General features: G+C 38.6%; 1 protein-coding gene across 2 annotated transcripts in view; it reads left to right on the top strand.

Moving 5' to 3' along the window:
* The window catches only part of RABGAP1L (RAB GTPase activating protein 1 like), a 424,365-nt gene that overhangs the window by 224,953 nt on the left and 178,055 nt on the right, over nucleotides 1-21,357 (top strand). For both annotated transcript variants that reach the window (XM_019725918.3, XM_019725841.3), the window contains exon 14: nucleotides 13,614-13,727. In XM_019725918.3, the coding sequence (XP_019581477.2) occupies nucleotides 13,614-13,727 (114 nt within the window). The remainder of the gene's footprint in view (nucleotides 1-13,613; nucleotides 13,728-21,357) is intronic.

Below are 21,357 nucleotides of genomic sequence, written 5' to 3' on the forward strand. Positions count from 1 at the left end.
CATTGAACTGTATATTTTAAATGGTGAATTTTTTTGTAAGTCAGTTACAGCCCAGTAAAGCGATTTTAAAAAGAAAAAGGTTTATAATATTCTAGGGACAGGAAGCTCAGGTACTGAAATAAATTAGAGGAAATAGAAAGGGAGAAATCATGGTGGATTTAGGGATCAGTAATGAGAAAGAACAGATAGGGATTTTAATGGATTTTGACAACAGTGAACAGAGGGTGCATATGTGGGGACACCCAGATTTCTGTCTCGGGATACCAAATAGAGAGTGGTGCCATTCACAGTGGGGCAGGAATATGGGAGGGAAAGAATAGGGAAAAGATTATGGGTTTGGTTTTTAACACACTGAGTTTGAGGTACCTGCGGGGCAACCAGGTGGAGATGCTCAGTACAAAATTGGAAATGTAGGTCTGAAGCCTGGAGGCATATCGTATTCTGCCGTGTATAATGTGCACTTTTTGGCCCAAATTTGGGAGGGAAAAATAAGGATGCACATTATACATGGGTAGTACCAATACTACTTCTATATCCATATAAATGTTTTTAATTCTTTTACTTATGCTTATGAGTTAAAAGTGTGACTCTAGAAATCAATAACAATATCCTTATGCAAAATAAGACCCTGGAATGCGATCATCGGTTTTGCTGAACTTACTTGTAACAATGAAGAGTTCTTGGCCTTGTATGATGCTTAAATATCGTAAATTTGTTACCAGTACATAAAATTTCTTGTGCCTTGTATCTGTTCTTGTGTTTTGTAATTATTTGTTACGTAAAATTTCTTGTACCATAATACGTTAAAAAATAAATGCTAAAATTCCTTTGTAATACAAAAAGAAAGTACCTAAATGTAAACAAATAAACACTAAAAAGTTAAATGAATTAAACAAAGTAAATGAATTAAAAAGTTAAAACAAAAGATTTTTTTCCCCTGAAAGTTTGGGCCAAAAACATGGGTGCGCATTATACACGGCAAAATACAGTAATTGTGCTCCTTATTTTTCAGTGCCCCTGGTTTGTCTACTCATAGTCTGTGTGGCTTATGTTCAGAGACCACCAAACCCTTGGTCAGGCCTCCCTAAAGGGGGTCATGGGGGGTGGGGGGGGCGGGAGGTGGCAGGTTGTGAATCCCTGAGCTTTGGAGCTAAGCTCCTGCTGTGGTTAGTTGTTGCAGCTAAAACGTAGCTGAGGAAAATTGTTTCAAAGGAAGTGGACTATCTTGTGTGTGTGTGTGTGTGTGTGTGTGTGTGTGTGTGTGTGTGTGTGTGAGAGAGAGAGCGAGAGAGAAAGAGAGAGATTGTGTATTAAAGAAGTTGCTGTTTAAATTGTTTTCAATTGAAAACTCTGTTTTGAAGAATACAGTATGAGAAGAAAAATATTTTTCAATTAATTTGCAATGTAACCAAAGAAAGACTAACAGTTTGCTTAAAAGTGCACCATTGTAATCAGATACTATAGTGCCTGCTAGTTACTTACTTGATGAAATTTCAATAAACATTTAAAAACCCTACAGAAAAATAACCAAGACTATTTAAGTGTAGGTTCATTTATTTACTGTAAAGTTCTTAATTAAAAATTTAGTTAAAATCTGCAACCCAGAAACTGTTATTTTACCTGAGTTGGCAGTTATGTACAAATTGGCAGTGGCTTGTCCCCACCCAGGCCACCACATCCACCAAGACTTTCAAGTTTTATGCAGATTCTTTTTCTTATCTTGCAATGTAAACACCAGAGACATAAATGGTCCTTTGAGAAGGCATAGCACTGTGCTAAAATCTCAGCAGTAGGTTTCTATCATTCTGCTAATAGTGGAGCCACTTTCTCCTGTGATCAGAAAAGTTTTCAGATGTCAATTGATTGATGTTTATTTAGCATTTGAACAGAGGAGAAACGGTGTTGACAAATAAACATTCTCAAGTATGTTTGTCTTTCATTCACCAGGAAGAATCTCTGTTCCCTGCCTTTCTGTCTTCGGGGACTTCAGACCAGTCTGCTGTATCTTAATTTGATCTTATTTTTCAGGTCATCAATTCAGTTTTTCTGTGCCTCCCAGGCTTGGTATTCTCACTAATAATGGTGTCTGTCCGCTGTTATCTACGTGTCCTCATTTTCCTCAGTCTTTTCTAGTTTAAAAAAGATCTCACTGATTCTATTCATAGCAGTGGCCGTGGCTCTTAACTAATATTTGCTCATTTTCATTAAGTAAATTTAACACAGCTTGCTTGAAAAGTCAAATGTGATTCCTTACTATCGAATATGGTACCTTTCAGACCAAAGTATTTAGAAGCAACTTAAAGAAGAACAAAATGATGTATGAAGAGTCCTCAGGAATTGAATTTCCCATTGCTGTGATGTTAGTAGTCCGGGGTGGGGTGGGGTGCCAGAATTAGCAAATAAAAATACAGGACACCCACTTAAATTTAAATTTCAGATAAACAATAACTAATTTTTTAATGTAAGAATGTCCCAGGCACTAGTAGATCCCATGCATTTTAGCTGGGAATCCTGTATGTTATGTGGGAACCCTAAAGCTGGGATAAAGCATAGTCACTTTTAACCCTTGTAGAATTATAAAATTGTAGGATAACTAAACCCCAGTATAGTTGAGCATGTTGAATTGAATACATTTTCTTTGTAGGACACTGATTCTTACCGTAGTACCCTACTTAAATCCTTCAGTAAAATGCAAACGAAAAGCCAACAAGAGTTCTTCTCATAAAATGTTGTGCCCTCCTCACCTTCAGTGTCATTCTTTTTCCTCCTGTCACTTCGTGCTTACATTTCCTTGATTCTCCCCAAGGGCAGTGCTATAGTGGTGTCGCAGTACCTGCTGTCACTGTTAGAGCCAGACCCTCTTTTGTCTCACTTAGGGCATCTCTCCTTGACTTTCAAAGGTTGCAGGTATTTCCCTACTGGCAACCCCTACAAGATACCCAAGATACCTGGGGTATCTTGCCTGATACTCAGGGTCAGATTGCTGTATCTGTTTAAATGATCGAAGTGAGCCACCATTCCTTTCCTCTCCCTGTGGCTTTCCGATTTGCTACATGTGTGACAGTTTCTCTGGTTCCTGCTACCCCTGTTGTGTTTCGGGGCTGCATCATTTACCATTACGACCTTGAACGCGGTATCACAGCCAGTCAGCAAGAAGTGCTAACTGGCAAAGTGCTGTTGCCAGTGGCTACTCCGATAATTGCAGCCCAACACCCCCTTCATAAAGCACTTGAGCCTCTGCTGGGTTGAAGGTAGATTTAGCAAAATGTGTGCTTTCTGTTGATCTTGGTAAATCTGTGTAAAGGTGTCTTTGATTCTTCTTTTCTATACATCAGGATGTTAGCCTTACGAACTAAGTTGTGATGACTTGCTCTAAACTTACCTCCCAGTAACCCCTGGCAAAGCAGGGCTTTGAACAATGAGACATCTTTTTCTAGTGGGTGAAATTCTGTGAACTGTGGTGTTGGCTGTGGCAATCAGATAACATTGTGCCTTATGATGGCTTTGATAACCCGTCTCCAGTAGAGCCAGCTCCTAGTATTTCACAGGGCGCACATAAGTGCCCATGGAAGGAAAATTTGCTTGTCTACTTTTCACTTTGCGGCTCAGCGTGGGGCATGGCCCACCCTTCACCTAAGTAGCAACACAAACGTTCTTTGTTCCCTGCCTTTTGCCTTGGTTCACCTTTTCTCTCTGTCATAGCATCATTTATTCAACGAGCATTTGTTCAGCTCCGACTGCATACAAATATGGTACCCCATGTGCTACTATTAGACACCGCCTCTAGTGGCCAGGAGCTGAGTGGAGATAAACGTCATCTTCCCCCAAGTCAGTAAGTAATACTTTTTATGTGAGTATATTTGAGTTGTTATTAAAAGACCATAAAGGAAGAAGATATTATTTTCACTTGGAATCATTAGTGAAGAACCAGAGAAGAAGGCCGACGTGAGCTTTCATAAATGGACAGGAATTCAAAGGGGAAGGTATGGGAATTAGGGCCATCTAAGGCAGAGGAAAAAAAAAATTTTTATTTAACGTTGTTTTTTTTTAGTTTCAGGTGCACAAAACAATGTAATAGTTAAACATTTATCATTCACATCCCTCACACAGTGATAACCCCCCTCCCCTCATCTACTACCCCTCTGGCATCGCATGCAGCCATTACATTTCCACTGTAAGGCAGAGAAAATTTCAAGCTTGGGAGAAGAGTGCAACTTTGCAGAATGGGATGTGATTCGGATGGAATGAAAAGGATTTTCTTTTTTTTTTCCTATTTGAGGCTAGCAGGGGGGACTGTTGTAAATAGATTAGAATGTTACATGCGAGCGAAACAGTGTTTTAGGTAGACTAACCTTCAAGTACTGTGCAGGCTGATTAAAGGAGGGCTCTCCTTCTATGGGCTGATTAAGAGGCCCTTGAAATAGTCTAAGCATAAAGTGATAATAACCTGAGTACGGTGATGGTGCCAGAGGAGGACACATGTCCCAGCTGACCCCAGCAGGGTTCGCTTTGTCTAAAGAATAGTATTAGTGATTTTCATATTGTGAACCACTTACCAGTTAGACCGAATTACTGTGCAACATTGGAACCATTCTGTATATATATGTAATTTGGGGTCAACTAGTTAAAGCTTTGAAAAAACGAGAGAGCTTTTATTTGTAGAACCAGGCCTCAGTAAAATAGCAGTGCCACACAAGTGCCTGGAAGGAAACCTGCTTCCAGCCCCTGTAGCTACTGAATCAAGTCAAAGGACCTTCCACAATGAGAAATAAGGGGGGTTACTTTTACAGTTTCTTAATGTGGACAGCAGTTGCATTTTCTTTCCCTTTGTTAGAAATTCAGAGTTTAAAAATCATCTCTTAGCAAATTGAGTCCATTAGGGGAAAAAAGTCCATAAAAATCTGTGGCCCTCATAGCATTGAAATCAGAAGCAAATATGTATGTTGATTTAAAAAGAGGGGTGGTGTTTTAGAAGTGAGAAAGACCACATCATCAGCTGTTTTAATCTCTATTTTTTTTCATGCCAGTATTCTAGAACCTAAATAACTAAGTGCAAAGATAGAAAAAAATCCTCTTTTCATGAATATCTTACAGTCTTATGAAGTAGAATAGAAGGTGTTAGTCTTTTCATTTCTAACTGCTAAAGCACCCTAAATCAAAAAAGAGGAGGCTCTGTATTTAATGTGGCCTTAAGACCAGTAAAGAACTAGGGCTTATTAAATACTGTAATCTACGTGTATTCTGACTAGGAAAGAATTTCCTGATTCTTGCCTAACCTTGATCTCAATCTACTACTTCAAGCTATTTCACTGAGAAAGAGTTACCATGTAAACATGAAGGATTCCTGTGTGATGGCACCCACTGAGTATTGCCAGCTAGGGAAGCTCATTGCATCTTGTCCAGAGGTCTTACAGGGGTCATGACATACGGCCCCGTGTCTGACCGTTAGTCCCCAGCCTCTCCACAGGTAGAACGAATACTACATGGCCCAGTCTCCATCAGAAATCACATTGGCAGGCTGCTGGGGGGCCGAGGCCCGCATGCAGAGACTTCGTTTCAGGCACGACATTCCAAGGGACGTTCCATGATCATGTAGTGGCCAGTGGCAAAGGCCAGCCCTCTTTTTGGGGGAGTGTTAATCCTCACTACATGCCAATTCTTTTACTAAACTGTGACCAGAAACACTGTGACAGATGAAACGGCTCCTTGTCCACAAGATTAAGTTAAAACGTCTTCATTCGAGATTACTTTCGCGTGTTCTCCATCCCACTCAACTTGCCCCTTTCTGAATTCCCTCCTGCAGTCAGTGAGAGTCACACCTCCTGGGCATGCCAGCTGCCCTCCTGCTTTGAGGCCCCTGCTCACACCGCCCTTGCTGTCATTCTGTTCTCGTGGGATCTTTCAGTTTTGCTGAGCTCACCCTGTCTCCAGTACTCAGCCCAGGCCCCGTGTCCTGTGGACGGCCACTGTCACCACTTGAACCCTTCTACCATCACCTCCTTTGCTGAATTCCTGTATCAGTTATTTGGCTGTTAGTAGATGTTTTCATTCCATCGGTATTTACACCTAGATTTTCTCTTTCCAAATAGATGTGAACCTCTTGCAGTTTGGGGACGTCATGGACTATATCCTAACCTTTTGGATCCCCTACATCCTAGTCCAATGTCTTGCACATGGAAAGTTTAGATACATATGTGAATGGTAACCTGTCATATAAATATGTGCATGTAGGAGCATATTATTCAAGTATGTGTTTAAAACATCTTGTAACAACAGTCGAAGTTATACCTACAGTCAGAGGTAGCCATTTCATCAGGAAAGCTTTGGAGTTGTTTTTGGTAATTCGCTGAAGACATCTACAAACATTAAGTCAGCAAAATGCTGGAAAATGTCTCGAGATGTATTACCGTTCTGCTCCCCCTCAGGATCTTGACTACGCTTTCTTTCCCCTTTTGCCTGCAATGCTCTTTCTCTAAATATTTGAACCCTCACTCAGAGAGGCAAAACCACCATACCTAAAATATCAGCCCTTGCCTCACTATCTCTTTATCTTGTTTTATTTTTTTAATAGTACTTTCCACTAACCAGTACCACATATTTGTTTTTTATGTCTTTTCCCGACAACTAGAGTCTAAATTCCATAAGGGAGGGACGTTGTCTTGCTAACAATTACGTCTTCTGCACCTAAAATAGTGTCTGATTCTTAGTAGGTACTCAGACATGAACGGATTTGTACTGTATAGCAAGTAGAAAGCTTAATTTTTTATGTCGTTCAACAAAATGTAATTGAGGTCAAAGAGTTTCAAAGAGAAACATCTAAAGTGATTGAAGGAGTGGACGAGTAGAATGTTTTCTAAGATTTTGAATAATTATTCAACCTTATAAAAACAAGAATGAGATGTATACATGGTCAGAGTTAATAAAATTATAAAATATAATGATTAGGGTAACATAGACACATTTATCAAATGCTAGTTATCAGAGGCATTCTTTAAAGTTTTGCAGAAAATGAAAAAATGTTATTTTTACACAATGGGTAGTAAATACGGAGCTCTTAAAATGTTTATTTCAAAAGAGTTTAAACGGTTGCTTTGATAAAAACCATAATCATTTTTTAAAAAGAAAGTTAGAAACACATCTAACTTTCGAAAATAACAGCATGGAGTGAATTTATTGTGCATTTTAACAGGAGTGGCAGGGTTTATCATTGTCAAGACTGCCGAGTGTCCCCGTTGAACCTTTATTTTTGGACAATGAGTGGTCGACAACCCTGGGAATGAGGACATGTCCACATACGGCCATAGATGCATTTGGTAGGAGTAGTTGGAGACCAAAAGTAACCCCAGATTCCTGTCATAGATTGTCATCTGTACCTCTGACCTAGATTCCTTAGGCTCTCAGGAAAATTTAGGCTAAAGTGCAGAGCTCCGCAGTCTCCCAGTTCCAAAGGAATCCTTTGTTCTATTCGAATATTTCCCATTCCAGTCCTGGCTCTTCCTGTAGGGTTAAGGTCTCCATCATGAACGTTGGCTGGCCTTATCAATACACTTCCTCCTCTACCCTCGCTTCCCCCGTCCTTAGATCGTCTTGTTACTCTCTCTGAAGAGATTTCTTTCTAGATGAAGCCAGAATCTGGCTTACGTTTTTGACCTTTGTGTCAGGCTTTGATTCTGAGACATTTGGCGGCACATGTGTGCCATGCCCACGAAGCACCTCGCTCACAATGTGATTTAGTTGACATTTCTTTCTTTGCTTCCATATTACCCTACTTATGCTAAGACTTTCCCCCATGTTCGAGGAAGGAAGACTGGCAGTGATCCAGCCTTTTGTGTGACAGTTTCCAGCTCATGATTTTAGTGGCACATTTGAAACTAGAATGCACTTTTATATTTTCTCCTTTCATCTCTGCCTCTTTGGATTTTTGGCAAACATCAAGGCAAATAAATCAGACCCACCACTGCAAACCCATCTGCTTTCAGGGACATGCAGTCTGTGATGTTTCACCATAGAACTAGCTCCAACATAGAACTAAAGGAGCATCCCCGTGGAGTAAGAAAAGAAGGCACGTTCTAAGGTCAAATTTTTTTAAAGCTCTGAATCATTTATCTGCCGACTGACTGTGGCTAGGCATGGTCTCCATTGGCATTTTTAATGACAGTAAAAGATTGGCAGGGGACTTAGAAAGTTGAAATGATTTTGTAGTAGATGAAAAATGAAAATGCAGTTCTTGACAAGAGATTAATAATAAAAAAAAAAAAAAGATGCCATTATGGTTGTTAAGATGTAGCAAATCAAGGTACCGTCAAGGTGTTCATTTATCAGGACATTACGTTGCCACTTCATCTGATGCTAAGGTCACATGTGAAAGTAGTCATTCTCACTCAAACGCCTTTTCAGTTGTTGACAGCCCAGAAATTGCTTTATAAAAAGTAGTAGGCTGCGATCCTCCGCACCTGTCTTCCTAATACTCATTGACACGGGAGTGCTGTGTTCATTTCTTGCTCGCAACAAGCAAGTGATGCTTCTCTTCGACTAGGAATTACGAGGATCACAACTGTCAGGCTATTTACATTGTACTGGAAAACAGCTCATGTTAGACAGTGGATAGAAGCTCTAAACTGAATTCACTTACAATGATCAACAGTTAATTGAGCTCCTCAGCACACCTCCTGGAGGTGGTTTCAGACTGATCTTCAGCAAAGCGAATTATCTCCTTTGTTGGACCACGGATGTTATTGCAACCGAGATTGATGTCCTTTTGGAGATGTTTCGTCTTATGACTTAGTGGTTTGGAAATGAAAGAAAACCCTGGAAAGGTAAACTACATAGAAATTTAGTTTCTGTGTGGTGGTAGTGTCAGAGCTGTGGGTCGGGGGGGATAAAACTCAACTTTTAAGACTTTCTTCCACACCTCTCACTACTGCTCCCTGTTTCTGGTCTGAGTCAGCTGTTGTGTGTGGCCCAACCTGACCCCTGCTCAGGCAGAATAGAAGATGATCTCAATGGCTTTGCCTACCAGTTCCATTCTGGGTGGTGATGGTCCAGAAGGGAGGCATGCGATGGTGACAGTGGCAATTGTCCTCTCCATAACCATGACTTCAGCCCTTCCTGGATCCTCTGAAGCTGAATTCTGAAGTGATGGAAGTGGTAGCTGCTCTGACAAATTTAGCTTCCACTCTACCCTGTCCTTCCCATCCTCCTCCGGGGCGCACTCGTGGACGTCTTTGTTCCATGGATACAGGCAAAGCTGGGGCCAGGTGGGGATCAGTTCATAGAAACATCACTTCGTCCAAATAATTGTTCACTTTTCCCTTTATTCACGAATGAATAGAAAGAAGGATAACTTAGGACACATAAGGTACATGATAAGAAATTCAGGTCAGGGTGTGTATGCATTAATACATCGTCATGCTGAAAACTCGACGGGAATTGCTTTTGTAATCATAATGTTCATGATGTCCCAAGAAAAACAGTTGCTTATTATTTAGAGTATAAATGCGGAAGGATGTCTAAAATATATGTTCACCAAAATATTTAAACAGTTAAATGGGATTGTTGAGGAGAAGGGGAAATAATAATTATTATTTTTATTTATTTACTTATTGAGTACTCATTTTATACTAGGCAGTGTGCTAAGCACTATACACACATTATTTTATTCTAAGCGACATGAGTTTGGTATTATCCCATTTTACAGATAAGGAAACTGAAGTGTCTGTAGGTATTAAGTAGGGTAGCCAGCTATAGAAGCAGTGAGTTTATCTGGATCCAAGGCCACTACCCCACCATGCTGGCCTGGGGATCAGGACTCAAACTGCTTGTCCTGGGAAGTAAATACTGGGTGAAGCTGTGAGTCTAGATGCTGGTGAAGTGGATGCTCAGAAGGGAAGGACTTTCCTCTTCTCATTCTGAAGATGGTTGGCAGGACTTGAGGCGTCTCTGCTTATGGGGACCCTCTGAGAAAATGACCTCATACCGGTTTTGGTTGTGCTATAAAATATTTTTGGTCATTGTAAGAACAAACAAACAAACATAGTTTTCATATGAAACCTTTTAAATCCAGATACTTGTATGGCCTCTTTCTTGTTCTTCTTCTCTGTTCATTTTATTTCTTGTAAAAATTGACAACTGTAATTGGAATAACTCTAAAAAGAAAGGAGTTAATATTGAAGAGAACCATTGTTTTATCCTTCTTTTACGGAGTGTTAGGTTTGGTGACTCCCTGACTCGAATGTTTCTTGAATAAGTGAGTGAATGAATGTGGGGGATAAGTGTGGGTTCCTGAAATACATACTGTTCCTATTCTCAACAGTATGGCTAATTGGGGGTGATTAAGTTTAGCTTTCGCTTCAGAACAAGATTATTTAGTCTCGTGCACAATTTAATTCATATTAATCTGTTTATTAGAGTCTAGTGTACCTGTTGACCTTCACTTATGTGACAGGGATCAATGGATGATGTCGCAAAACAGCTTAGTCTACAAAGTGAAGTTCAAGAATTTTTTCCCTTAGCCAACTGAGATCAATATGTAGGAAGAAAACGCTAGAAACACAAGTGTAGAAAGCATTTAAAAATAATCCTAAGAAGGGACAGTTTATTAAGTAAGAAAAATTTCTGATTTTTATTTTCATTTGATTTTTGCCTCTTTACTTTTTAAACAAATGAACAAGGAAGATTCAAATATGCATAGAAAAAATTACTCAGTATTACGCAAACTTACTTTCTAGAAAATTTTGATCAATTTCCCTTTCTCTGAATCAGACTGTTTGTACCGTTTAAACACAGCATGATGCCACATGAGTAGGCAGTTTCTAGGGAATATAGTCCAATGATTTCTCTCCCCTAAAGTCTTGAAAAGTACAAAAAGAGTTATCCTGTGAACCACTAGGCACTTGTTTGCCCCTAAAATAGTTCAGCAATGGCAGTAGTACCATTTTTATTGGTCATCTTTTCAAACAGTTCATAAGTAGAAACTATTACTGTATGAAAGAGAACATTCCTTGGAGAAAACATGGGCAGTGAAAATTTTCTTCTCCCTGGTACCAGATTGTTCTGCATACACTCTACACCAGAGCAGATAAAACATCATTTCATAGTATTTCTCTTTGTACATGACCTTTATGTTTGCCGTGTTCTATACACCCACCTCACCCAAAAATATTCTTTACCATTATCGTTAAAAGCTCCGTTTACCTTATTAAATGTAAACTTTCTACGTGTAACTTTACTTACGGTAATTTTTGGAGGTTTCATTTTTATTCAACTCTAGCATTCCGCTCCCATACGCCATCAGAATTTTCTCTGGACTGATTTGCAATATGTTTGGTGTTTGCTAGCAAATGTGGAACTTTGCAGTTTGTGTCCTTTCTCTACATGATATAAGATCTAATTACTACCCAGCATGAAATGGCAGCTGAAATAAAACAGGCAGCAGGAGAAAACCCTGACTTAACACAGAGCTAATCAGCTACTTCCTTCTTATATATTTCTCAGCTACAGAGAGAAAGGGAATAGCATACATTAAAGTAACTCATATATTAAATATGTTTGTCCTTTCTTGATTTTAACTGAAAGAGACAATTTGTTCAAATTTTTATGGAAGCAACACATTAAACAATATTTTCTTTGTTTTTAGTTTCATGTGTACAAAACACTGTAATAGTTAGATATTTATCATTTATAGCCCTCACAAAGTGATAACCCCTCTCCTCCAATCTACTATCCCTCTGACATCACATAGAGCCGTTACATTTCCACTTTCTCTATTCCTAATGCTGTACTCCACTTCTTGTGAATATATATATATGTAACATATATATATTATATATATGTATATATAAAGTTATAGTTGACATTCATTATTGTTCAGCTTCAGCTTCAGGTGTACAGTGCAGTGATCAGGCATCTACATCATCCCTGAGGTGGTCTCCCTAATAAGGCAAGCGTCCATCGGATACCCTATAAAATCTTTACAACATTATTGATTATATTCCCCAAATTGACTTTCGTATCCCTGTGGCCATCTTGTGGTTACTGACTGAGCTTTCTAATCCCCTCGCCTTTCCCCTTATCCCCACCTCCCCTCCCATCTAGCAACTCTCAGTTTTTCCTCTATGTCTCTGAGAGTTTTCCTGATTAGTTCATTTATTCTATTCTTTAGATTCCACATATAAGTGAGATCATATGGTATTTGTGTTTCTCTGTCTGACTTGTTTCACTTAGCATAATGTTCTCTAAGTCCATCCATATCATTGCAAATGGTAAGATTCCATTCTTCTTCATGGCTGAGTAATACTCCATTTAAACAATGTTTTCAATTTGCAGTAGTAGTCATTGATGCTTCCTTAAATTGTGCAAAGTATTTCCATCATCAGGGTTGCTAGAAGCAGTCCCATCCTGTTTTCTTGACATTTAAACAGATAAACAACCTCTATAGAAATAAAATAAAACCAAGTGAATGATGAATCATTTTCGTAAGGTTTAGAATTTTACTCAATTTTGAGCTGTTGGATTGTGAATCTGTCTGAACAACTTCTGTAGATTTATCTTTAAAGCACATGTCATCTTAATATAGTAGTTTGGGGCTGTTTTATTTTCTGGAGTAAGTTGGGTAATTAACCTATCGGGGGAAGAGATTGATAATGTTTTTACTTTTTAAATTACTGTGGTGTGAGTTTTCAGTTATCCGATGATCAAAAATTACAAAGTTAGATAATGTGGTATTGAACAGGTGTAGAGAAACACATACTCTTACCGTTGTTTGGACTGCCTATGGGTACAACAACTCTGGAGGGAAGTACCTTTATCAAAAATGGAAATGTTCATTCCCTTGACCTAGCAATTCTACCTCTAGGAACCTATTCTTGAACATGCATGGATGAAAACGTTCCTAGTGATATTATTTGTAATATAAATAGAAAAATGCAAAAAAATCGTTATTAGGAGAATATTAAATAAATTATGATATATTCAGCTCCAGATGTACCTCATTCTTTTTAATAACTGCCCTTAAGGAGAATGAAGTACATTTGCAGGTATTGATAAGGAGTATTCTATAAGTTATCCTATTACATGAATGGAGAAGTTAGTTTGCTTCAAAAAGCAAAGGATGGAGATGTATGTATGTATACAACTCCCCTCCGTCTCCTCCCCTCACATGAAGATGCATTCGCACGTCTGTAGACAGATGGATGAAAGGATGCAAAAGAAACTCATAGACACAGACAATGGTTTAGTGGTTACCAGAGGGTAAGGGGGGTGGGGGTGGGAGATGAGGGTAAGGGGGATCAAATATATGGTGATGGAAGGAGAACTGACTCTGGATGGTGAACACACAATGCAATATATAGATGATGTATTACAGAATTGTACACCTGAAACCTATGTAATTTTACTAACCATTGTCACCCCAATAAACTTTAACTCAAAAGAAAAAAAATGAAAAAAGAAACTATCGGTTAGCACTTACCTCTGGTGAATGGGACTGTGGGTTTGGGATGGAAGACAGTCGGGGGGCAGGGGGCATACATTTTATGTGCTGTTTGAATTTTTTTTACCATGTATGTATATTAGTTTTCTTAATTAAAAAGACATTCAAATTTTCTCTTTTTCAGGACTCAGCCCAGGAGAGTGTTATTACTCGAGATATTCATCGTACGTTTCCTGCACATGATTACTTTAAGGATACCGGAGGAGATGGCCAGGAATCGCTCTACAAGATCTGCAAGGTGGGCCCCCCCGCCCCTCGTTTTTTCTCATGTATTTTACAAGGCTGTAGTTTAGAAACGCATCTTCAAGACTTTCAGATTTTTTTTCTGTCTTCATTTCTTATTTGCACTGTGCCATGTTCTCAGCTTTACACTTACTCTACCTGGCTCCTAAAAGTGACATTTTGGCTGCGTGTTCCGTGCCTCCTTGTGAGGCAGAAGGCACAGGATGGCCTGAGTTTGGCTCTGCCGCTAATGGGAAAGGAACAGACGGTCCTCTCCGGCGACTGCAGTCAAGGCTCAGAGGCCTCCCGATGACTCTGCCCTGCTGACAAGATAATGTGACAGTTGTCTCAACTTTTTGACAATAGGTGAGAATAAGAAGCAGCGTGGCACTAGAGAAATTAATAATCTGATGACTCGCTGACACTGACAGAGACAGAATCTTTTGTATCCGAGCAGAGCATATTTAATGAAAATCAGGAAAACAGTTTTCTTCCAGGCCTACTAATAATGAGGGCGAAGAAAGATTTCAAAATGGGACCTAAAAGCTACACAAAGATGTACGATGTGACATAACGCAGAGTATATCAACAATAGCAGAGAACTTGGCAGTGTTCAAAAACAGGGTTCCAACAGAAACGCAGAATGACTTTTTAAGTCATTATATATGATTAACTCGTGTTGTCAATGCCAATTGAGGCCAAAGACTCAAAAGCACCAAGTCCATTAAACAAGGTTTTGCTCTTTATCCCCAAACTTAAGTTACCCTACAAAGTGTGGTGGGTTGACTGAACAGTGTCCTCAGCTACCAAGCCAGTAGATTGTTCATGAACACGCGGGGATCCTGTAATAATATGGAGGGAACGCAAACACCATGGCTAATGTGTAAGTTAGGTAATCAGCTCCTAAATAATAAAATTTAGCCTTTTGAGTAGCAGAGATTAGCCAGTAGGTAATCAGATGTATACTCACATATCGGTGTCATTTTATACATGCTGTTTTTGGAAATGGAAATGGCACTTTAAAAAGCACTCGCCTGTGTATGTTGACCAAGTAGGATTGACGTTTAATTCTGCAAAGGGCTCAGCTTCCATTAAAGTCCTTCTTGCGTGTTTGTGGCTTAGCCCTCTGCCCACTCCTGTCTTGTCTTTTCTTTTTTCTTGATGTAGCCATTTTGGGGGATTTTAAAAATATATACATTGATCAGAAACTATTTTTCTATGGATATATCATTCGGAGCTAGAAATGCATAAATAACCGACACTCTGAGAGTGTACTGATTTCTGGAGTGATACATCATCTAGTTTTAAAAATGCCCAAAACCATCAGACAGCACAAAAATGCATGATATATTCATTACCTGCTCGTAAAAGGAAAAAGTAATAATTTTAAAAAGTTTCTACCTGTTTTGAAATTCTACAAGCTAATTAGCTTCTGACTTGTATAAGGAGGCTATCAAAATTTATGTAGTTTTTAAGTTTATATAGAAGTGTCTGGCTTATGGTATATGGAATCACATTTTCCCCCTAGAATTGAGTGTATTTTCAGCCAATGAGTGACTTTTCCCTCAATTTTTCTCTGATTGATGCTAGATATTTTTTCATATAACTAAACAGATGGTTCTATGTGCTTACAGCCTCTGACTTACAGTTTTGCTCCATAGTAGTAAAAACAATATTTGCCTCATTATGTAATATTTAGAGGGAAATATCTGAAACATTGCTAAACACAAAGGTAAAACTTAAATAGTTGGTACATTTAAGTAGTTGATACTCCTTGTTTTGATATTGCAGTTTAATGATTCAACCTTGAATTGAGTAGAAAATATTCATTAGTAATTCACACAGCTTGGGTAGCTACTATATATATATAGTTTTAAAGCTTTTTCTGAGTAAAGAATGTAAACCTAAGATACTTTCTAACTGCTGAATAAAGGGCACTAGATTTTGTGAAAATGCAGAAAACCAAAGAATCATATTAAAAGCATTTCAAAATACACGATAGTAAATGAAAGTTGCTAAAGCTTGTAATATTGTACTAAAACATAAGTTATCTAAACATAAGTTTACAGCAGTCTTTGCTGATGGAGGAGAGCAGAGATGAATAGATCAGAAAATGGTGGAGAAACCAAATCTGCTGGGGTCCTCCCATGTGGGCCGCTTGGGCTTTAATGGACACTGTGCCTCCCTGACCTGTCTGATGACTCGTCAGGGGCTCATGCGCGGAAGCCTGGGGTAGGGATAACCCACCAACAGTACAGCAAACTTAGGAGTGACTTAGAATTGGATATTCTTCTCAACTTTGTGCTTCCACTGTCCTACGCTTTTTGTATTCAATTGGAACCATAGTCTTTCATTTTATGATCATCCCATATCCTCAAAAGCTACTATGTGTGACGTGAGGGACACTAAGTATGGTCTTCCTGTTCTATCTTTTTAATTTTTAGAATAATATCCGACATCATACCTCACATGCTCAGCAGTATATCTTTGAGTTTCTGTTCTGGATACCTTGCACCCAACTGAATAAACATTAATAATGTCTTGATCTTCAATCAGCTACTTTGTGACATAATTTGTAAATAAGAACACTTTTGCTTCTTATTTACTAAGTTTTACTCTTTTTCTTTCTTTCTTCTTCTTTTTTTTCTTAATCTTTTTCTTGTCATACTGCACTGGCCAGAACCTCCATTATCGTGTTAAAATGAAGCAGTGATAGTAGACATCCTTGTCTTGCTCCTGATTGTAAGGGAAATGCATCTAGTGATTTACCCATAAGGATGGTGCATCTTACATCAGCAACACATTTGTAGACCTTTTTTTCTTTTTTTTATACATTGTCTTCCATGTGTTATAATCACTTCAAATTTACAGAGTACTTTTACACTTATTACCTCATTTATTTCTGATAGTTCCTCATCAGTGGAGCTTCTACTAGAAATACAATATACTGTGCGCTTAAATTGAGACAGAAATTAAGAAAATTTCAATTGGAATAAGTGCTGAAATCAACTCTGGTTTCAAGGATACCAGAGTCTGACTTTGCAGTTGAAGTTTTCTGTGGCTCTGGTGAAATGAGAAATGACCTGAACTGTCAGATTCGAGGGAAGACTGTTGAAAACTTGCTGTCATGTTTTAATGGCCCTGTCAATTTCAGTTTTTGCCTCTCAATATCATTTTCAAAGTAGGAGGAAATTGATATGGTTCAAAGATTCTTCTGTTGTCATAAATTTATGTGTAGAAGTTGAACTGAAAGTAAAATAGTAGAATTCATAAGATTCCGAAAATATAAAGTTTTGGGCTTCCCTGTCTTGCAATAATGTATTTTTAAATAGTGTCCTTGAAAGGAGGACAATAAGCTACTACCCCAGGTATCTTTAGCACTTTTCTAATTTATATATGACATAAAATCTATTTTAGTTGGGAGACAGGTTGGCCCTTCCAGGATCTCAACTGAAACTCCGAAGCATTTACTAAAGACCTTCTTCTTGCATGGGCCCCACCCTGCAATTTTTGTATCCCTGACACTGTGAGACCATTGAAATCTCTGCTTAGTTGTTCTTAGTATTCTTGCAGGCCGCTTTTTCTAAAATTCCCCCTTCTATGAGATATTACTTAGCTCCCATAATGTGCTTAGCTTTTGCTTACAATACATTTCAAAAGCAATTTTTTTTTTATTTGTTAGTATCACTGAGGGATTATTTTTAGGTTTTAATTTTTTGGTCCTCTTTGATATACATATTAATAGAATAGACTTTCTGAGTCAGAACTCCGCTAAGAAGATAAGATCTTATTTTAAATATGGATTTTTCTTCTGAAACTGTAACAGTGAAAAGGTCAGGTTTATGAAGCTGGAGTCCTGGAAAGAGAATGAACGATTTGTGATGCTTTTAAGAGTATCTGAGAAGATTTTTAAAATTTCTTTACATGCTTGCTCCTGTAAGAGCTTTTCTTGAAATAGCTTTGTAGATTCTCTGGATCCTGTAGTCTTTCAACTGAAAGGTTAATTGAAGCCATCACACCATTATTAGCATAAAGAAAAGAAAGGGTGGGATTATGTAAAAATGTATAAAATCAGAATACAGGGATTAGTATTTATCCTGCGGGTTTGACTAGATTTCTTCTTTTTAGAAAACATTACTCTTTGAGGAAGAGTACTTTTTAAAATAGAGGGAAAAGGAAAAACAAAACTAACCTGCAAGGACATAACACAAGGAACCTTCAAATAAAATGCTGTTCGTGGTGCCTCCTGAATTTATGATTTTTAACAACATAGGGATCTATTTCTATACTAGGTTCAAATGCCTTAAATATCCTAAATGATAAACTCGGTTATTCCTGAGTGGACTAGTTATGGAATTATGGGACTTATTTCCTGTTTACTAATTGGGAGGCAGTTGGCAGTATCTTTATAATTTTGAAGCCTCCTCCTTAACCAGACCTCTTCTTGCATCTTTTCAAGACCTAGGAAGGGTGTGAATCTGAATTGCTTTCCTCCTCCTTCCCATCTGTCCAGATCTTAGTTGCCCACTTTCCTTGTGAAGCTCGTCCTGCCCACTTCTACCCACAGTCATTTGCAGATTAAAAGGACTCTATAAAATGGAGATTATGATTGTGGATCATGTTTCGAACATTGTCTCATTAATCCCATTTAAATCTTTTCTGCAGTATGTTCAGGCTTTGAGGGAAAAGGCGATGTCTGACGTGTTTTGTCTTTGTCTCAGAGAGCAGAGTATAGTACTAGTTACACAGTGTCAGTATAACTGACTGGACGAAACTGCCTGTGTTAGTCCAGGTTCTCTAAGAAGCCTGCTGCCAACACAGGAAATATATCAGGGGAAATGCCTAGAAGAGAAAATGGGGAGGACGCTGGGAGAGCCATGGACCCTGGTGCTAGTCTGACCCCAAGGGAAAAGGAGAGGGGAGGGGAGGGGAGGGGAGGGGAGGGGAGGGGAGGGGAGGGGAGGGGAGGGGAGGGGAGGGGGAAGGAAAGTTTAGCAAGGCTGGTGGGGAGTCCTCAGTCAGAGTAGCCTGTGAGGTCCCAGGTCTCCCGGGGGTTGACCTGCCTTAGGAGTCTCACTGTGCTTAGTCATTGGCTGGGAGCAGCCCATGGTGCAAATGTAAGGATGGATTTCAGAGCACAGCAGTTGGGACCCTTGGTCAGTTATGTTACCTGCTTTTGGAGATTTGAGTGGTGCATTTTCATGGTCACCATACTGATATTTTAGATGAAAATTTCATGTATATAAACTCTAAAAAAGCTCTCTATTTTTACCATTTTGTTCTTCTGTAAAGTAATTTTATTCATAAAAATTATTCAGGCTAAGCTCCTTAAGAGCAGGGCTGTTGCTGTTCTTTATTTTATGGAAATACTTTTTGCATCTTTTTTTTTTTCCAAATCAAAAGTCGAAGAATATAAAATAAACATTCTGAATAATTTACCATAATCACATTGTAGTTTACTTATAATAGAGACATTAAAAAAATTTTTTTAAGGATATGGTAGTCTAGTTATTTTACATGTCCTTTCCTTTTTTAAAAAAACTGCATATATCAGTTCAGTTTTGAATTGTTGCCAAGGGCCTTTTTTTTTTTTTTTTTTTGAAGTGTTATATAAAAGGAAACTTACATCTAGGAATTTTGCCAGATATGTTAGGTAAGAAAATTGCTTTGTGAGTGAGTGAATATTTGTCCATCTAGCCTTCTGTGTTTGTCATCGCCAGTGCTTAGATTATTTCATGTTAGTGAATCTATTTTTAGAGCTCATGTTGATACCCTCCTTTTTACCAGCATATAGGACAAACTTAATAACCCTTTTTTAAGCCCCAATTTTTTATTATTAGAGTCAACAGACAAAATAATCCTGTCAAATTTATTTATCTATGCATGTGTGTATGTTTCCATATTTCTACATATTGTTTAAACAATCTCAGACTGACAGGAAAGTTGCAAGTACAGAATTTGGTTTCCTCTACTACTGGAGAGTGATCTACCACCATGATGCTTTGTCACCCTCAAGTACTTCAGGGTGTCTTTTACCAAGCAAGAATATTCTAGTTTAACAACATCCAAATGAGGAGCGGAATGTTGGTACATCGCTACTACCTAAGCTTTAGACTTCATTCAGGTCTCACTAATTGCCCAGATAATGTCCTTTATAGAAAAAGGATCTGGTTCAGAATCACACATTTCATTTAGTTGTCATAGCAGCTTGATTTCTTTCTATCTAGAACAGTTTCTCACCCTTTCCTTCTCTTTCTTGACCTTGGTACTTTCGAAGATTACAGGCCAGTCGTTTTTTTAGACTGGCCCTCAATTTGGGTTTGTCTGTTGTTTCCTCGCGATTAGATTCGGGTTATATATCTTCGGCAGGAATAACAGAAGACATGATCTATGCTTACTCCTTTCAGGTAGCACACTGCTGCGGTTTTTCTATTACTGGTGGTCACATCGATCACATCAATACGATTGTTTACCAGCCTTCTCCACCATGAAGTTACTCTTTTTCTCTTTGTCACTAATAAGTATTTTGTGTGAGATCATTTGTAACTGTGTAAATATCCTATTCCTCATCAGACTTTCTATTTATTATCATATTCAAATTGACCCATGAATTCTCCTTTTGTTCAGTGGATTATGTTCTCTTACTTTCACTGTTTGTTTTGGTGCTCAGATTGTCTCCAGTTGGACAGTGGGAGACTTCAAGCTGCCTTCTGTGTTCTTTTGACATAGTCTATCATTCTATGAGCACTGCTTTGCTTTCTGGCTCAAAAAAATATTCCAGGCTTATTTCTCTGCCCCAACTCTAGAATTAGCCATTCCTCCAAGGATCCATTTTTCCTTTAGTCAAAAATGGTATGAAAGCAAGATCTGCATGCTAAGTTATCTCAGTGCACAGAGCTAGGGAGTGTAGGTACATATGAATACATGTGTAGACATACATATGCATATGTGTGCACACAAACATGTGCATCATATTTTTCTTTTTTATTGAGATATAATTCAGATACTCTAAAATTCACCCCTTTAAATAAGTGTGCAATTTAGTGGGTTGTAGTATATTTACGATTTATGCAGCCATCACCACTATGGTATTTTAGAACACTGACATCACTCCAAAAAGAAACCTAAAAGTTATTCCCCATCATCTCTCCCTCTGCCTTTGGCAATTATTAATCCACTTTCCATCTCTATGGATTTGCCAGGTTTTGCTGTTTGTTACAGTAGTTTATTTGGTTGGTGACTTTTATAAACTAGTTCTATAGTCTATATTCTTTGTCATGTGTGGCCACGGAAGTCTCTGTTTGGTGGTCAGCTAACGGTTGGACAGAGATTTCCTGAAAATGCCTGAAACCAGTAAGTTTCCCAGTCTTTGCCAAGGGGCTCTGTGTGTGTGTTGAGGCATGCGTTCATTACCCAGCCAGTCTGTGACAACTCCGTCTCACCTTCACTTTCTGTTTGCGCAGAGTGTGGAAGTCAGCCAGAGTGAGAGCTTAGAGCCTTTGCAGGCCTTTCCTGAGCACCTACAAGGCATTGGCTCTGTACAGCTCTATGCATGGCCTGGCCCCCTAGATTCTCAGAAATGTGTCTGAGTCTTTCGAAGCCCTTTTGGACATCTCATTCCCCAGCTTTGCCTTTTAAGCCTTTTG

The sequence above is a fragment of the Rhinolophus sinicus genome, chromosome 11 (assembly GCF_057876585.1).
Source record: "Rhinolophus sinicus isolate RSI-liver-muscle chromosome 11, RSI-T2T, whole genome shotgun sequence".
Taxonomy (NCBI): Eukaryota; Metazoa; Chordata; class Mammalia; order Chiroptera; family Rhinolophidae; genus Rhinolophus; species Rhinolophus sinicus.